The sequence below is a fragment of the Ursus arctos genome, unplaced genomic scaffold (genome assembly GCF_023065955.2).
Source record: "Ursus arctos isolate Adak ecotype North America unplaced genomic scaffold, UrsArc2.0 scaffold_4, whole genome shotgun sequence".
NCBI classification, from domain to species: Eukaryota; Metazoa; Chordata; class Mammalia; order Carnivora; family Ursidae; genus Ursus; species Ursus arctos.
The window spans coordinates 67,340,315-67,357,826 of record NW_026623056.1 but is presented as its reverse complement, the minus strand read 5'-3'; the positions used below and the strand labels follow the sequence as shown (position 1 = coordinate 67,357,826).

The window sequence follows — 17,512 nt, the reverse complement described above, 5'->3', positions numbered from 1 at the left end:
TGATTTCACCCGCTAAGGCAGTTTTTGCAGGCACGTGAAGTAATTTTTGCAGGTTGGGCATGACTGGTAATAGACTTAGTCCACAGATGCCATACCACATGACCCCATAGAACCCATTCTGATCAAATAACATCATCGCTAACAACTTCAAATATCACTTAATGCGAATTGGAGAAGTTGAGCTCAGTGAACTTCCTCTGGCTTGAGGCATAGAAGCAGACATCATCCTTTGTTAACAAGATGTCCTTTGAATTTTCTGCATTAAAATAGAATTTCTGTAAAGATTACATATTAGTTCTAATTTTACCCAAATCAAACTCAGGCTATTAATTCACATTTCTTAATGAGAAATAAATTAATGAGAGACGGGCTCTTTATTCTGATGTAACTAGCTTTACTAGGATGTATAGAAATGGAAAATAGAGGTAGAATATGGACACTTTAAACTGAGCTTTGACTACAGACCTGAGTAGTTCAGTTGATGTTCCATCAGTTCTTTAGGTTCGTATTCTAAAAGCCAACCCTACTCCTCTAGCCTTCTTCCTGGGGACAGGGAAGATGGGGAACCAAACAGCCACACTATCACCCAGGGGCAGCTATTTAAACCACATCTGCCCTGAGGCACATCCGCCCTGAGGAGAATAAGCCCAGTCCTTAAACATATTTAAATCGAGATGGGGCTGAGTAACTTGGTATCACCTTTATCTTTGCATTCTCCTCTTAGTCCCAATAAACGGGTTTGTTTTCATTTCCTTCTTAAGTGCCTAACATCAAGAGTGCTTCATTATCGTTGAAGTAGGCACAAGGGCTAAGAGAGACTGAAACAGTTCTCTGTTAAGTCACTGAGTGAGGTCAACAATTGTTCCAACCCTCCAGGACCCAGTCCATTGTGAAATACTGGCCCACACTGATCACAGAAGAAAATATTGGGGGAGGAAAAAAGTGGGGTAATATTGAAAGTGTTGAGTTTGTATTGCTAATGAGACATCCAGGAGGGAATGTTCAGTAGGCACTGGAGGAAACGGTCTGGGGATACAGTTTCTGAAGTACTGTATTGGCAAGAGATGAAAATTTCACTTTCTAATTACCCAACAATTTATTAGTATTTGGCCATATAAAGGAAGAGGTTGACTACTCAGTGTACAATGTTCCTGCACTTGGACAGTGCTAAAGAAAGTGCAATAATTCTTAACTTTTTCTTTCATTACACTCTAAACAGATAACATTATTACATCAGAATTTTATGGCATTATAATAAATTACTTATCGCTAATCTTTTAATAATTGCATTTAATGCTAAGATTTCAAAGGTGACAACCGTCTTAATAGCTACACATGGCTATTTGAAACCATAGCTCAGGATGCATAATTTCAGTAAAGATTTCAAGGGTGTATTTTGCACTCATCTTTTTGACCAACTTTCATTCTAATTAATTTTTCTCAATGGTTTTGCCACTGCCTGATGCATTACAAAAATTCATTAAAAAATTAGTGAAGATGAGAATAGAAAGATAACTAATTTGGCTCTCAAATTCCAGGCTTCTCCTAGCATTTGCAACAGAATGTGCACATACATAAAGTAGATTTTGAGGATGGAGAATTAAAATTAGAAAAATAAAACCCTCTAAGGCAAATAATTTATATAATTTTTAACTCAAAGACACAGCACTGAGTATACAGAATTGTAGATTATAGTAACATTTTAAGGAAAGTTTTCTATTTTTTTAAACAATGAAAGACAGCAAGGACAAATAGGTGTATTTGCCTTCTGGTTGGCTCAAATTGGCTGACTTTCTAAAGTTGGTATCAGGGTAATTCATGCCTGTGATGGAAGAAGTTGCAAGAATTCCTCGCACTTCCAAGATTTCAGTTCATGTAACAGTATTTCAAGGTAATTCTCTTACAAATATGCACTCTCACTTGCTAAGAGATATTTCTTAGGTACACATTTTCTAAAATGCTGATCACTATGAAATAATGTAGGGCTAAGTTGAACTACAGGTATAAGAGTTGAAAAAAAGGCTGAGGTGAAGTTAATGTTTTTAAATTGCAAAAATGTGAAGGTAAAAAGAAAAACAGGTCATCTTTTTTAGTCGATTATTCAGGAACATACACTGTATATAGATCAAGCTATATCAAGCAGTATTTAATTTTTCATGTTCATCAAATGGAAATGGATTAATATTTATATTTAAAACTCTACTGCATTGTGTATTTACAATCAGAAGTTAAATTCAGTTACTCATTTTGCTAAACACATCTTCATTATTTTAAATAAAGATCTATAAAGTGCTATGCAACCTGCAAAAGAAATATCTAAGCATGGCTTTTCCTATTTAAGTGGTTGGGTACCCCCCCAATGAAGTTGCAGGAGTCTCTTAATTAGCTTTAGTAAATAAATACTTTCATCATTATATAATTGTAGTTCATACGTAGCATCATATGTAGCTTATGATGAGCTACAAAGTTAACAAAGTGTCCAAATAAACAATTTTACATGTATTCTATTTGTCTTCTAAAAATAAATGAACCAGAAACAGGAAACCTGATTTGTAATAAATATTAAATATCATATAGTAATGAAATATCACTCTATTTATTGTTCATTATCAAGATTTAAGTATGTCAAATATACCTATCTCAAACCCAGTTGGCAAAAGAGGTGGATAATAAATACTGTCACAGCCAACGAATTTTCATGAAATACAACTGAGAAGTAAAGAGGCAGGTATTTCTCTTTATATACACTCACATAAAAAAGGAAGGATCTAAAAAACTAGTCCCATGATACTCATCTTTCCTTTGGTATCACTGTCAGATATCCTCATTTTATGAAATAAACCTGTCGGAATGTAAGGCTCAGGATGAACATATTTAGACATAAAAAATAAAATGCTATTCACAAAGGAAACTAAAGCCTGCGTTTCCATCTTTGTTAGGAAAACCATGCAACTCCTAAATAGTTGCACTAGTTTCATTCAGAAAATCCACCACTCCATACAGGCAACAGTCTAGGAGAGCATGGTGCCTTATCTACAAGGGCTCAGTGAGAGACTTCTGATTGATAATTTCCTGCAATTTCTTCATCAGTACTAAAATATAACAACTCAAAGTATATTTCTTGTTGACAATGTGTCAAAAATACCATTACAAAAAGTACTACATTATATTATTTATAAGTTTTTGTCACTCAAGACAAAAATGAAATAGTAAATCAGATGTCATATTATATATTTCAAAAAACACAAGAAAGCCACGAAATTGGTCATTTAGAAGAATACAGGTCTGTTTGTTTTTTTTCTTTTAAGAAAATGAAGACCAGGGTAGATAAATTTCACGTAAACATGATGCTAATATCTTTTCTTTTTCTTACACTTTCGGAACTTTTGGCTATATTCATTTCCTCTCTTGTTTTCTGTGCTACTATCACTGTCACTGGTTTGTTTTTGCCTCTTTCGTTTATTGGTCTGATAAAGGTCAGGGTCACTGGGTTGTTGCTGAGTCCATTCGTAAGAGCTGGGTCCAGCCTCCAGATCTGGAACACAATTTAGTGAAGACGTCACAGACGTGCTGTTAGGAAGCGATGTGGCCATCTCATAGTAAGGAAGCTGCAGGGCTGGATTATAGGCATGCCACTGCTGTGAAAAAAAAGACAATCATCTCGCAAAACAAGCCCAAAACATTAAAAAAAAGAAGTTAACAGTTTACACGCATTATACAAATACCTACAGGCAAACTACACCATGTGTTAGGACAGTGACTTCAAGAGGAATACGGTAGTTCCCTTAAATGGCTAATGGAAAGATTTAAGGAAGTATACAGCTTACTACAATATAGATTCTGCCTTACAGAAATAGAATACAAGCCACATACAGTTTTACATCTTCTAGTAGCCGCAATACAGAAATAAAAAAGAAACAGGTGCCATTAATGATGTATTTTATTTATCCCCCCAAATCCCAAATATTGTCATTTCAAAATGTAAACAATATAAAAATTATTAATGAGATATTTTACTTTCATTTTTCCCTATTAAGTCTTTGAAATTTGGTGTACAGCACATCTCAATTTGGATGCTACATTTGCATTGAAAATATTTAATCTGAATTTAGATTACCTAAACTTTACATTTGAAAAAGTAGATTCACATACCCAAGTTCCTGCAAATATTCTTAAAGATATTCTAATAACTGAACCAAGTATCTGTTTTTAAATTTTAATAAAAGTTAAAGTTAAATAAAACTAAAAACTCCGCTCCTTGGTCTCACGCGTGGCTAATGGCCACAGTATGGTGCGGCAGGTTTGTCAACTATTAAGACAGAGAGACCCATTTTTGTTTTTAACTCAAATTTCTAATTATTCAAAGTAGATTAAAGATTGATAGAGACAATATGAACTTGTGTGTGTGTGCACACACGTGTGTATGCATGTGCTGTGTGTCTGTGTGTTTCTCATCTCTACCAAGGATAAAAAATTCTGGGAAGAAGGATATTGACAGTTTTGGATGAGAACTGGTTGTTTTTTAATATCTCACTGTAACTAAGAAAATTTTTTTCTAAAAGTTAAATTCTCATTTTCCTTATGTTTACAAAATGAAAATGGCTATTTGAAAAATCTGAAGCTCACGTATATGTTGGGTGCTCACAACAATCCCACCCTGTGAATCACAATACCTGTGCATAGTCCCACTTCTGCCACTAACAAGCTGTACTGTCTTGGGCCTACTGATTAATATCCCTGGACCTCAATTTTACTATGTATAAAATGAGGAGTCGGAAGAAAAAAAATTTCCTAAATTCCCTTTTAACTTGTTGTGACCATAAGTATGATTTCTAGGCCAGAAATTATTATTATTATTGAGAGTCCCTGGAAATACTGTTTACTCTACCACTGAGAATCTAAATTAAATTAAAGTTTAAATGAGAACTCTCTACTCAAATTGTACTTGGACCACAGTGCAGCGTCACTACCATCTGCCCCTGTTGTGTTGACGCACTTGCTACAGTACCAGGTATGAGGCTGGAGACGACTGTGGTAGAACAGACTGCCACTGGGGAGACAGTGCTCAAGGCAGCTTCTGCCTTCATCCCAGGTTTAGATTTGAGAACCTTGAGTTCCATCACAGTCTGTATCATATTATATATTGAACCAAAGTACATCAAACTTACCATCTTCTGAAAGAAAAAATATTCTTGAGGTAAAGCTGCACTATTAATTGGAAAGAACTGCATGGGAAAGGAAGATCTGCCCACAACTTCTTCATTTCTTTGGGGAGGTAAGAGAAAAATTAATAAAAAGTTAAAATCCCTACACACATATGTCCTTTTTTCTTAAGAAAAGGAAAAAAGCTCCTTATAATTAAAAAACAAAGCTTCTCTAACACAGTTAAGATTAACTTGAAACATATACACACAAATAATCAGATATTATACTGGTAATATAGTGACATAGTAGTTCCTTAAGTCTTACTCATTGCTACATGCTGAAATCTCAGTATTTGGAGTTACATCTGGCTTTCTGACAGGAAAATGTTAAATAGCGTTATATGTGTATAAAGAAAAAGACACTTAGGTATGAGGAGAGCAAAGCAAGTCATTAGTAGTCACCAAAGGTACATTCAATCTTCTACAGATATAAAAAGTGAAAGAAATATAGAAACTTTCCTCAATTTATTGTTGAAGATGTCTTTACTGTTTAACTATAAAAATTAGGCTCTTTCCTAAATGGACTGCTAATGTTATCCACGTTTGTGGCTTTCTTTCACACATAAATTAAGATAATAAAAATCCCTAATTTAAAAACTGTGGTGAGCTGAAGTTTCATTTATAAGTGTTGCAATATTTGCTTCTCTGAAGATGTGTAATAAATTCCAGTTACAATTACTAGTTAGATTCTGTAGCTAGCCTTCGCTTACCTACATGCTCCACAGCATTACACAATTTTAATGCTAATACTACTAATCCTTAGGAAAGGAGGTGTGCTGTGGGAAAGGCTGAAACTAACACAGGCAGAGGCAAAGCTGAGGGCAGGTGAACGACAGGAAGAGTCAGATGGATAGGCAGACATCCCATTTATAAGTGGTGAGAGTAGTATCGCAAAAACCAGTGGAAGAGTAAATTTCACTAAGGAAGGAATTAGGTGTCAGTTGTTATAAAAAAGTAAACTGAATAAGCATTGAAGCCACTGAATTATTGTTCAGAAGGTTCCTTCCTGATAACCTTTAAAACAGCACCTTCCATATAACAATGGGGTTAAGAAGCATGTAGGAAGTAAGGATATGAAGGATAAAAGATTTTTCAGGAAGAAGGGGAAAAATATAACAGTCTGATTTGGAGACAAGGTTGGAGGAGACCAGAACGTGTGTGCAGAGTAAGTGATAGTAAAGAAACAAATGAAAAGTGTAATGAAATTAGAGTGGGGGATACAGCTGGGAAGATATGACCTCAGTAGCAGAAGTGCTGAGACTAGCACCATCATGGAAACAGCTGCAGATTCTCTAAAACCACTATCTTTCCTATGTGAATCTCAGGGCATGCATCATTGTCTACAGAGATGAATCACATGTAAATCGGACAGAGTTATGAGCTCAACTGTATCACTCCAAAATTTCTATGCTGAAGTCCTAACCCCCAATACCTCAGAATGTGACCTTATTTGGAACCAGGGTTGTTGCAGATGTAATTGGTTATGACGAGGTCATACAGGAGTAGGATGAGCCACTAATCCAATAGGACTATTGTCTTTAGAAAAAGGGAAATTTAAAGACAGGTATACACAGGAGAATATTGTATGAAGATCTGGGAGATGTGTCTACAAGCCAAGAAATATCAAGGACTGCCAAATAACCAGAAGACACTATGGGAGAGACACAGAACATTCTTTCTCATAGCCCTCAGAAGGAACTAATTCTGTGGACACCTTGTTCTTGGACTTCTAGCCTCCAGAACTGTGAGAAAATACATTTCTGCTGTTTAAACACCTCTTTGTGGTTATTTGTTATGGCAGCCCTAGCAAACTAATACAGGAATTATTTATTAAAAACAGAAGGCATAAGAGGCAATGGAAGCATAAAAGATGCTTTTCGAAGAAAGACCTGTGAAAGACTAAGGATACACATGCACACCATTTTTCTCTGCACTTTACTTCTACGACACTATAACCTATTCTCATTATTCCTTTATAATGTAACAAATACTAGAAGATAAGGTACTACCAATGAAGTATACTCTTAAGGAATATACATATAATTCTGATTTTCTTTTTTTTTTTTTTTAAAGATTTTATTTATTTGACAGAGAGACAGCCAGTGAGAGAGGGAACACAAACAGGGGGAGTGGGAGAGGAAGAAGCAGGCTCCCAGCGGAGCAGGGAGCCCGATGTGGGGCTCGATCCCAGGATTCTGGGATCACACCCTGGGCTGAAGGCAGACACTTAACGACTGAGCCACCCAGGCGCCCCTAATTCTGATTTTCTACTCTAGAATTTGTGATGATTTAGTTTGTCAAACATAAATATAGAATACAAGAGTTATGACATCTTACAGTGCTTGTCTTTCTCCCTCTGCCCAAATAGAAATAGCTTGTTTTTTCCTAATTCCCGAGAAAAATGAGTAAGTTTTCCCACTAGTAGAAGAGAGGAAGCTCTCATATTATATATATGGCTCAATTCACTAGTCTATATTATGTCCCCTACCAACATAGTAAATCACTCCCCCCTTTCTGGTAACATTGGCTAAAAGTATTTATGGAATACCTGCTATATGTCCAGTATTTTAAATACATTGAATGTATTACAAAATTTGATTCTCACAATAATCTTTGAGGTATGATCCTTGTTTTAGAGATAGGTTACAGTGTGGCGAAATAACCTATCTAAAGTCATACCATCAATAAAGTGGCAGAAGCAAGATTTAAGTTCACGTAATTTGATGTCAGCACCTACTTTTTAACTTCTCTTGATTTCACTGATACAGTGATGCTGAGAAGAATGAAGATGTGCAACACACCGTGTTTTATTTGGGATGCAAATAAAGATAAGCCTGTGTAATTGCCAGTCCTCAGAGGCACTCTCTTATGCCTCAGAGAGACAGGAGTTTCAGCTACTGGTAGTTTACATGAGAATACTCAGTTCTGCAGCAGAAGACAAAAACAAACAAGATGGATGAAATGCTCCATGTATACTCAGTTCTGCAGCAGAAGACAAAAACAAACAAGATGGATGAAATGCTCGTAATAGACTCTAAGTAAGCCAGTAGTTTATGGGACAGAATAAGCAAGTCACTTGGGAGATACAGGCAGAACTTATAATATACGCTAAATACAGATATTAGTATCCTGTCAGACATGCTACAGATAGATTCAATCGATAATATGTGGAATAAGTAAGAGTGTTACTTGTAGACAAAAAAGGGAAAGAAACAGCAAGTCCTCATCATGTCACCCTTGGGCTAACAGTTATGTTGCTTTTCTTGTCTTTGCTCTGCCTCAGAAACTCAGATAAAATCCGGGTGTATCTGGTAGACTAACCAAGAAGTTATTTCTGTGGTAAGGTATATTTGACCCTAAGTCTCTTTGAGAGAGCAGGTGCGTGAGATTAGCTCCAGGAACTTTCCATCTGAAAGGATACCCTTATTAAACCTTAAATCTAGCCCTCACAACCACACTAGCAGTGAGGAAGGCTGATGAGGCAGAGAGAAACACGGCACACGAATATTAGCCCAACCAGAACACAGCGTGCTGGTCCTTTGGTCCACTTGTACCCGATGCTAAGTGCGAGAATCTATCTGGGATCTTTCCTGTTGCTTTTCACTGTGTCTTCTAAATTGGTTTAATAAATGGTGTGATTTGAACATCTTAATTCAGTTTCAGAGCCTTTCTGTTCCATGACCCTTGGGATAGCTTGCTGACAGTGTCCTTAGAGCCTACCATTGCATCAAGAAATCAGCCAAAATAGAATTTTAGAATATTTGGAAAACTATCATAAAGAAGTTCTAAAAAGTAGTAAATAAATAACAGAATGGCTTAATGTCAGAAGGCTTAATTTCAAGCCTAGCAATGATCACTTTTTCATCTTTATGACCCTGAAAATTAGCTAACTTTTACATCTCTGTTTATTCAAGTATAAGATATGGATAATAGCATCTCTATGATCCATCACAATGACACCTTGGAAGCTAAAGTGATTTAATATCTACGAAATGCACAAGGAAAACCATAAAGAACACCAGAAATATAAATCATTCTCACTACTGAAAATATTAAAACTGAACTTTAAATCAAAATACTTCACCACTTTTCATCATTTCAGATAAAAGTGAATTGCTTAATTTTATCCTATGTCTAAATAGTAAGGTTTTACAATAGTTCAGAATATATAAAAACTATTTCTCATATAAGAACATATTTATTTGCTTTGTTTTTTTGAAAAAATATTTTTAATTACCTGTAGCTGTGTGAATTTATCTTAACACAGCTCTCAAAACTTTGGTTAGCTGGTTCAGAAGAGCGAGAGCTCCCTATAGAAGAAAAAGAATAACAGATTAGTTCATGGTACAATTTTTTGGAGTTCTACTGCTAAACCACAGAAAAACTCCAAACCTAAAAGGATATAGCATTGGTTAAAATTCCTTAATCATATAAGGTACATGAATATATCTTTGATCTCCCAAGTGATATTTACAGACTGGTTACATTACTACAAATGACTGAATTATAATCAAGCTTTGTCCAAAGCAATGGCTGTACAGAAGAATGATACTGACATGGGACCATATATACATGATGCTGTGTTATTCTACATACTTGTAGACTAACAATGGCAAAAATTAGTGTTCTCTGCATCTTGTGGAGAATGCATGAGTTCTCTAAAACTCTGTAAGGTGGATGCAACCCTACAGAGGATGCTGAGCAGCGGCTGGGACGAGTTGGAACGGAGTGCATCCTGGCCCACTTTACCTGTCTGTGTGAGTTACCCAAACAGTACTTGAAAGCATGATACAGCCAATTACCTTTGCAAAATCATTAAAAATATAAATAAAAGAAAGAAACACAAGGAGAAACCTTTTTCCTTTGCAATGAGGTATTGTTTTCTTATTATCTGTTTTTAGTATAACAACAGGAAAAAAACAAGGGATACATCAATCAGCTTGCATCATTTAGGGGAGGGAGGCAACGTAAGCATCGCAAACACTGCACATAAGCATAAGCATCACCTCTATCAGTCCCTCAAAACATGAAAGAGGTAGAGTACTAGTACAGTGTTCTCTGGTATCTAATCAGTTCTTGACAGGTGTGTAGTAGAAGGCATTTGAGGTCATTCGTGTCCGGAAGCTCTCCTCCACAGTGACTGAGGGTCACTCTGCAGCCACTTTTGGCCAGCTACTCCTGCAGGGCTTAGATCTAGGGCAATATGTAGAGTATGGTGTTTCCAGGAGAATGACTAAGGCGCTCATTCTACCTTCCGAACAGTAGGTATTTGATACCATACACTAGCAGTGACAAGAAGATTAGCAAATGGCCTTGATGTATAAAAGGCTAGAGCTGTGTGTCCCCAATTAATTTAGATTTGCTTAATTTAAAACAGCCAATAGCAACTATCACTTGCTGGCTGGTATTAAGATAGAACAGTTTAAATTTTAATATAGAAAAGATGCTATAGGATTGGCAATACTAGTTAATCATATAACATTATGAATGGCTACATGTATTCTGAGAAAATTTAACAGAGACAACAGGAGCACTTTTGTGGTCTTATTATATAGAAAACACAATGTTCACACCTTCGAGAACAACACCATCGATAAAACACACTTGGAAGATTCATCAGTGGCAAGACCTACCAAATCGATACTGTACATTAATTGGTCTTCCATATAAACGAATTCCATTCAGCAAAGCTATGGCATAAGACACCGATTCAGGGTGTTTAAAGCAGACAAATCCAAAAGTCTTCGGCTTTCCTTCTCTGTCTTTGCATATAGTCACTTTGGTTAATGGTCCAGCCTATAAAAAACTTAAAAATTATTTTCTCATAAATCTAAAGATTTTTTTTACATTCAGATAAATCAAGTATATTCAACTTCAGACTTTAAAAAAAATCTGTTAGCCATATTTGTTTTATGTAGCTCTGCGAATAATGCATTTTCCTAACAGTAAATATCATGTTTCATCACACTTTCTGATATTTTTTGGCTCATCAAAGAAACATTCATGGTGTTAAGAACAGAAAATTTTAGGTAATAGTTCCAAATCTTAGAAGAAAAGATATGCTACCCTCTGTTAGGTTTAACAAAACAATTTAAAGACCATTTAAATCTAAGAATAAAATACTATTTTATCTCCATACACATTAACTATGTATACCTCAAAAACAAATTGAAATGACAAACCTAAGTTGGTTTACGAGTGAGCCTAAAAAAGTGTTATATTGTAGCATGGCCTAATTTTTTTGTCAAAGTTAAAAATTTTGACAAGAGAAACTAATTGATAATGTGTTTTGACCTAATAATCCCATTTGGTAAATATTCCCAAAGGAAAAAAATATTTTAGTATGTTTACGACTTCTGAGTAGGTGCATTGCTTATATGAGTGAAAAATTAGAAAGGTTCTAATCCCAACAATGGGAGAATATTATTCCATCACGTATTACTAAATTGGAATAAAACAAGATAAATTGAAAATAATCAGACTGTATTGATAGTAAAACCTATAATTAGCAAAAGACAGTAAAAAAGCAGAGTGAAATACTGTAAAAAGATATTAATTACAACTAAAAAAATTACATGTCCACCATGATAATGATTACAGGAGGCACCCACAAAGTCTTATAAACAACTAAGGTTTAATGGCAAATGGCTCATACTTTTTAATTGTACTTTAATGATTGATTACTTTTCTCTGTCGAGTAGGATAAAGAAATTGCTTTTATTCTAAAGAAAAATGTTAACTATCATCTTTAAAATGATACTATATTTTAAGATTCAGTCTCTCTCTCTCTTTTTTTCATTTTCTGCTTTCTCGGGGACTAGCTCATTCCCTCTGGCTTCAAGGACCACTTCGTCAACAATCTATTTTTTACACTCATGCCTCCTAGAGACCTCTGTGTGACTGTTCTTCAGATTCAACATATTTGAAACTGAATTCACTATCTTTCTCCTCCAAATCTCTACTTCAGTATTTCTTAGGAGAAAGTACAAAGACTTTAAACCTGATTTTCTCACTTCAAAGGATAATTAGAAATTTGAAAGAAACTAGTAAAAGGATAAATATACAGTAATAAACCAATTTTAATCAGTACTGTTCTACTACATATATTAAATATATGAAATCACAATGAACAGAATATGCTTAAACGCTTTGAATTTTACAAATTGAAGATATACCAAAGCATTTCTAAAGATAAATTTCAATAAAACTTGCTTGAAGTAACAATCCCATCATCTTTTAGTCTTTTTGAAGACTAAGTTAATGTGTTTTATTTATTTTTTATTTTTATTTTTTTAAAGATTTTATTTATTTATTCGACAGAGACAGAGACAGCCAGCGAGAGAGGGAACACAAGCAGAGGGAGTGGGAGAGGAAGAAGCAGGCTCACAGCAGAGGAGCCTGATGTGGGGCTCCATCCCAGAACGCCGGGATCACGCCCTGAGCCGAAGGCAGCCGCCCAACCGCTGTGCCACCCAGGCGCCCCTAAGTTAATGTGTTTTAAAAAGCCTTTCTAGAAGACACCTCGCTTTAGCATATGCTTACAGAATATAGAAGGACCTAGGCAAAAATAAAAACATATGCTTGGTTGCCTGATCTGTTAAAAGAGATGAACAATTTGTTTAGGTAGAAATTATTTTAAAAAATGAAAAGATTTTATATATCTCCTATCTATCTATCTATCTATCTATCTATCTATGGTGTAGATCCATACAATTCATATCGATCCAGTTCCTACTGACTAGAAATAATGTATGTGCATGTTTGGAGCCTTTATGTCTATCCCTAACCCTCTCACGAACTCCCCTCCTCCTTTTTGGAGGCTCAACATGAGCGAAACCAGGGGAAAAAGAGCTATAAGGTTTTTTTCTTTCTTTCTGTTTTCCTTTCTTTTTTATTTTTTTATTTTTTGTTATTGTTTGTGATAAGTTTCAAATTAATTGGGGGAAATAACTATAGGAAACGACAACTATCAGCAGATTAAAAAGGGCAAATTTAAAATGATGGCAAATTAGAAAAGTAAGCATAAAACCCTTAAAATCAACAATATTTTTCAAATAATAAAGTTTCATTTCCAGGAAAGGAAACTGTTGTTCCCGGAGGAGGAATTCTCTTTATCAAGTTGTGTGTATCTGAAATTAACAGAAGACAGAAACAAAGTTAGGGCCTTTCAAAAACTATGTAGAGAACCCTTTTCACCACTGGTACTCTTACTTAATCCTAGAAATTTAGCTTTCTATTGTCTGCCTTGGAACTTGTCCTTATTCTGATAGGGGAAGTCATTCTTTCTTGATTTTTCTTGATATTAGTATTAGTAGTATTAGTAATAGTACTGCTATTAGAGGTAGTCGTAGCAGCAGCAAACACTTAGAAATGCCAAGCTCAAGTCTGTTTTACCTGGATTAATTTATTTAATCTTCACATCACATCATATTGTAGATGCTATTACTACCATTTGACATTTAAAGAAACTACAGTACTGAGATAGTCATTTACTTGCCCAAAGTCACATCGACATTAGAGTTCATACTCCCAAACAACTTCACTATATTATGTATCCTTCTCTTTTTAGATTATCCTAAATTATGGTAATTAATTTGAAATTTCCCCTTTTAGAAAGACCAAGGGCTATCTCTTAAATTTGTATGTTCTTAAATTTGTAATCTTACTTCGTGTTTGTCATGTAATGGCTAGATGAATGGCTGGATGAGTAGATCTCTTTATCAGTGACACCTACATGTATACAGCAGTTGAGTGTTTACAGGGGACTGAAGGCTTACTCATGTAGGTCCTAAGTCTCGAAAAGTTTCCAAAAGGTCCTCTTGGTATGAAATATAGGGAACTGCCCAGGGAATCAATTGGTCATAGTCATGATTTGACTGTCCGAATCATTAAATCTTACTTACCATATTGGAGTAAAAACACCCACCATATGAAAGGCTTTGGGGGAATAAGTAATATATACATCACAAAACGTATACATTTTAAAATCTATACCAATCATTTCGCTGGATGTAAGGCGTGAGGGTGCTTATTACCTGAAGGAAGGTAGTGACAAGACTGTTTTCTATTTTGCCCTAGACACCCAAGGCCCAGGCAGTCTCTCCGCGAAGCCGCTACGCAAGGCTGGGGGGAGTCAGGTCACTGCCCACCCCCAGGGCTCTAGAGTGAGGATGGCGATGGGGCGCATAGTATATCACTTCACTACCAGCTGCTCACCTAGGGGCAGGTGTGCCAAAACGGAACTAAGTTATACACCTAGGCACAGGATGCGGCGGGAAGGGGGTAGGGCTCCGGGTGGTCCAGGTGCGCCCCGCCCCTCGGGCTGCGCTTCCGGCTCGACGCTCCCCGCTTGTCCGCCGCTCCCCGCTAGTCCGCCGCTCCCCGCCCCTCCGCCGCCCCCCGCCGACGATACCTGAAGGAACAGCTCGTAAAGAATCTCTTCCCGTACTCGGGCCTCTAAATTCCCCACAAACACCGTCCTGTCGGCCTCCTCCTGAACAGGGAACATCCCTCCGGTCTCAGCCCGAGGATGGAGGAGGTCTCCAGACCCCGCCCCCTCTCGTCGCTTTTCTGCGCCGCTCAGAGTAGGGTAGCCGGGCCGGCGACAGGAGCGCGCGCGCCGGGGGCGGGGCGAGGCTGCGGGGCCACGCCCCCCCCCCCCCCCCCCCCGAGCCTTGCGGGGCCGCCCACCGCACCGCCACGCTGCCCGGGATCTCTCCCGGACCCTAGAAGAGTGAGTGAGAATAAAAAAGATTACCGGGCTCGGGGCTTTGTCCTCTTGCTTGTGGAGTGCCTTCCATTTTTCTAGGCACAGCATTATTAATTGACTTTGGATTTATTCAATCAACATTTTCAATAAAATGTCTGTGGAGATGTTTTAAGACTACTAGCTGCAGTACTGGAGCTCCCAGGTTAATGGGGGAAGATTTGTTTCCAAAGAGTGAATGAATAAATCATGAGGAGTTTGAATTTATATTCTATGTAAAATACTTTTTTGAAAGAATAAATCCATGCTGCATGGATATGTATGTGAAATACAATAGAGTCCTAGAATTAAAGTTTATTTACCCAGGAAGCGCGCCCTAGAGAAGTATTTGAAAATGGGCACAGAGGTTTTAGGTGGACTCCAGAAGGCATTTGAAAACTTGAGAAAATGGCTTCTACCGAGGAACACTACCGAAAGTATAGCAAGTTTTGTGACTGAAGCCAGAATTTTTGAGGATAGCTGCGGGGCGCTTGTAGCGGGATCCATTGATTGTATCTTGTATAAGGGCTGTACTTTGTATACAATTGAGGAGGGTTAGGAAAAAAAAAATCCTAAAAAAAATAAAGGTAAGTAAAAGAAAGGAAGAAGAGGGGCGCCTGGGTGGCTCAGTCATTAAGCGTCTGCCTTTGGCTCAGGTCGTGAACCTGGCGTTCTGGGATCCATGGGCTCCTCCGCTGAGAGCCTGCTTCTTCCTCTCCCACTCCCCCTGCTTGTGTTCCCTCTCTCGCTGGCTGTCTCTCTCTCTGTCAAATAAGTAAAATCTAAAAAAAAAAAAAAAAAAAAAAAAAAGAGGGACGAAGAAAACCCACTCAGATTATCAGTAGTTGGATAAATGAACTGTCAACTAACTGTTCACTTGGCTTCCTTTCTGAAGAATCCATATGTCTATGAAAGACCCTGAAATTATCCTGTAAATATACAGTAATCAGGACATCATTTGGCTATTAGTTAGGCGTGGTGATAATTCATTTTGCACTGAGGAGTCATGCGAGTTTATTTGGTTGGTGGACCAAAAAAACCACCATCTTTTCTAATGAAAAGGAACACATCTTTGGAACCCTGATTTCTAATTTAACTCTGACATTAATTTTATTACTTTAAATAAGTAATTTCACTTTTTGGAATTCAAGTTCTATTTCTTAAAGAATGGATTGGGCTAACGTAGTTACAGTACTTCATTTTTTGAATGCTAGCTATGTGCCAGGCACTGTCTTTAATCCTTGGGAAACAAAGGTTAAGTATGCAGATCTGTCCTTCTAAAGCTTTCAGCATAATGAGAGAGACAGACTTCCCATACAAATAAATACAAAATGATGTGTCGGTAACTTCAGTAGTCACCTTCTGTTGATATCCTAAGTATTTAAGTCCTGTCTCCATTTTTCCTTTCTTTCCTCTGTCAGCAACATTGTTGTGGTAGGGTAAGAGGGAATTAAGGAAACTAGCACATTGTAGTTACATAACAAATATATGTTAATAAATGAATGGACACCTGAAGGTCTCAATTATGTGTAAAACTATTGATTTTTTAAGTTCATTTATCTCATAAATCTTATCCAAATGAATATATTTCCTCTTTAACTTCCCCTCAGTCACAGCTGATCTAGGAGTCGGATCTTCAGGTTTCATTGTAAAATTTTCAGTGCACGTATCTGATTGTGAATGATATAAACCTTTAGCTGTATTTATAAATTATATATATATATAATATATATAAATTAACAGTTATGTTGTGTTGTTTCACTGAAGTTTGCATCATACTTTTTTTTTTTTTTTTTTTACAAATGTGTGTGATTTTGGTGTTCTTATCACATCCTCTTTTCTTTTGGCAGGACCTGAGTTTATGGTGCTTATACTTTTAGAGTAACTTTTTTAATGTTACAAGCTTTGAAAGTTAGCTATGCAGTTAGCTGTTTATTCAGTTTGACGTAAATATATATCATTTTTCTAATTTAAGCTTACTGCATTTCCTAACTTATATTGAATGAACACATTGTAATAAACCTAGCAGTAGCTAAAAAAATTATTCTCAGCATTTCCTGGACCATTACTCAAATATAAGATTTAATGGGTTAAATGCATGGAACACTATAAAGAATTAGCCTTCCTTCACTCATATCAGGATGTTTTACACTGCTAACTTTATCTATTCAAAAATGAAAATGTTTATATATATATAACATGTGTAAAACTATAAGCCATGTATATAAATCTATCTGTCTGTCTGTCTATCTAAAACTAGAGCTTCTTTCTCCCTTTCTTTGCCCAGCTGACTCTAACTCTCTTTTGTAGTTCAGCCCACACAGCATCTCCTACAAGGCTTCCCTGAACTCTGCACCCTAGATTGGCTGGCTGCCCTGCTGTGTGCTGCAATGGTTCCATAGATACACCTTTTTCAAGCCCTCCTCACTGTGAATTGCTATAGGGTAAATATATTTCAGTACCTATGTAGATGTATCATAAATAGTTATTGACATAATACAGTTTGAATAAATGAATGTCTCTACTTTGTATGTCCCACTACATTATGCCTGGAAATCAGTAC

General features: G+C 36.6%; 2 protein-coding genes across 3 annotated transcripts in view; one reads left to right on the top strand and one right to left on the bottom strand.

Annotated features, from left to right (window-relative positions):
- Positions 1 to 1,077: 1,077 nt before the first annotated feature.
- Positions 1,078 to 14,759, bottom strand: RBM11 (RNA binding motif protein 11). The gene is made up of 5 exons (XM_026487050.4): positions 14,617 to 14,759; positions 10,838 to 11,000; positions 9,442 to 9,514; positions 5,169 to 5,265; positions 1,078 to 3,638 (listed from the first exon to the last, which is right to left on the bottom strand). Exons 1-5 carry the CDS (start codon positions 14,710 to 14,712, stop codon positions 3,351 to 3,353), a joined length of 717 nt encoding a protein of 238 aa, XP_026342835.2. The 5' UTR covers positions 14,713 to 14,759; the 3' UTR covers positions 1,078 to 3,350.
- A 114-nt stretch (positions 14,760 to 14,873) lies between these two features.
- Positions 14,874 to 17,512, top strand: part of LIPI (lipase I) — a 60,773-nt gene continuing 58,134 nt past the window's right edge. For both annotated transcript variants that reach the window (XM_044384567.3, XM_057306623.1), the window contains exons 1-2: positions 14,874 to 14,937; positions 17,260 to 17,393. The gene's annotated coding sequence lies outside the window, so the exon portion shown is untranslated. The remainder of the gene's footprint in view (positions 14,938 to 17,259; positions 17,394 to 17,512) is intronic.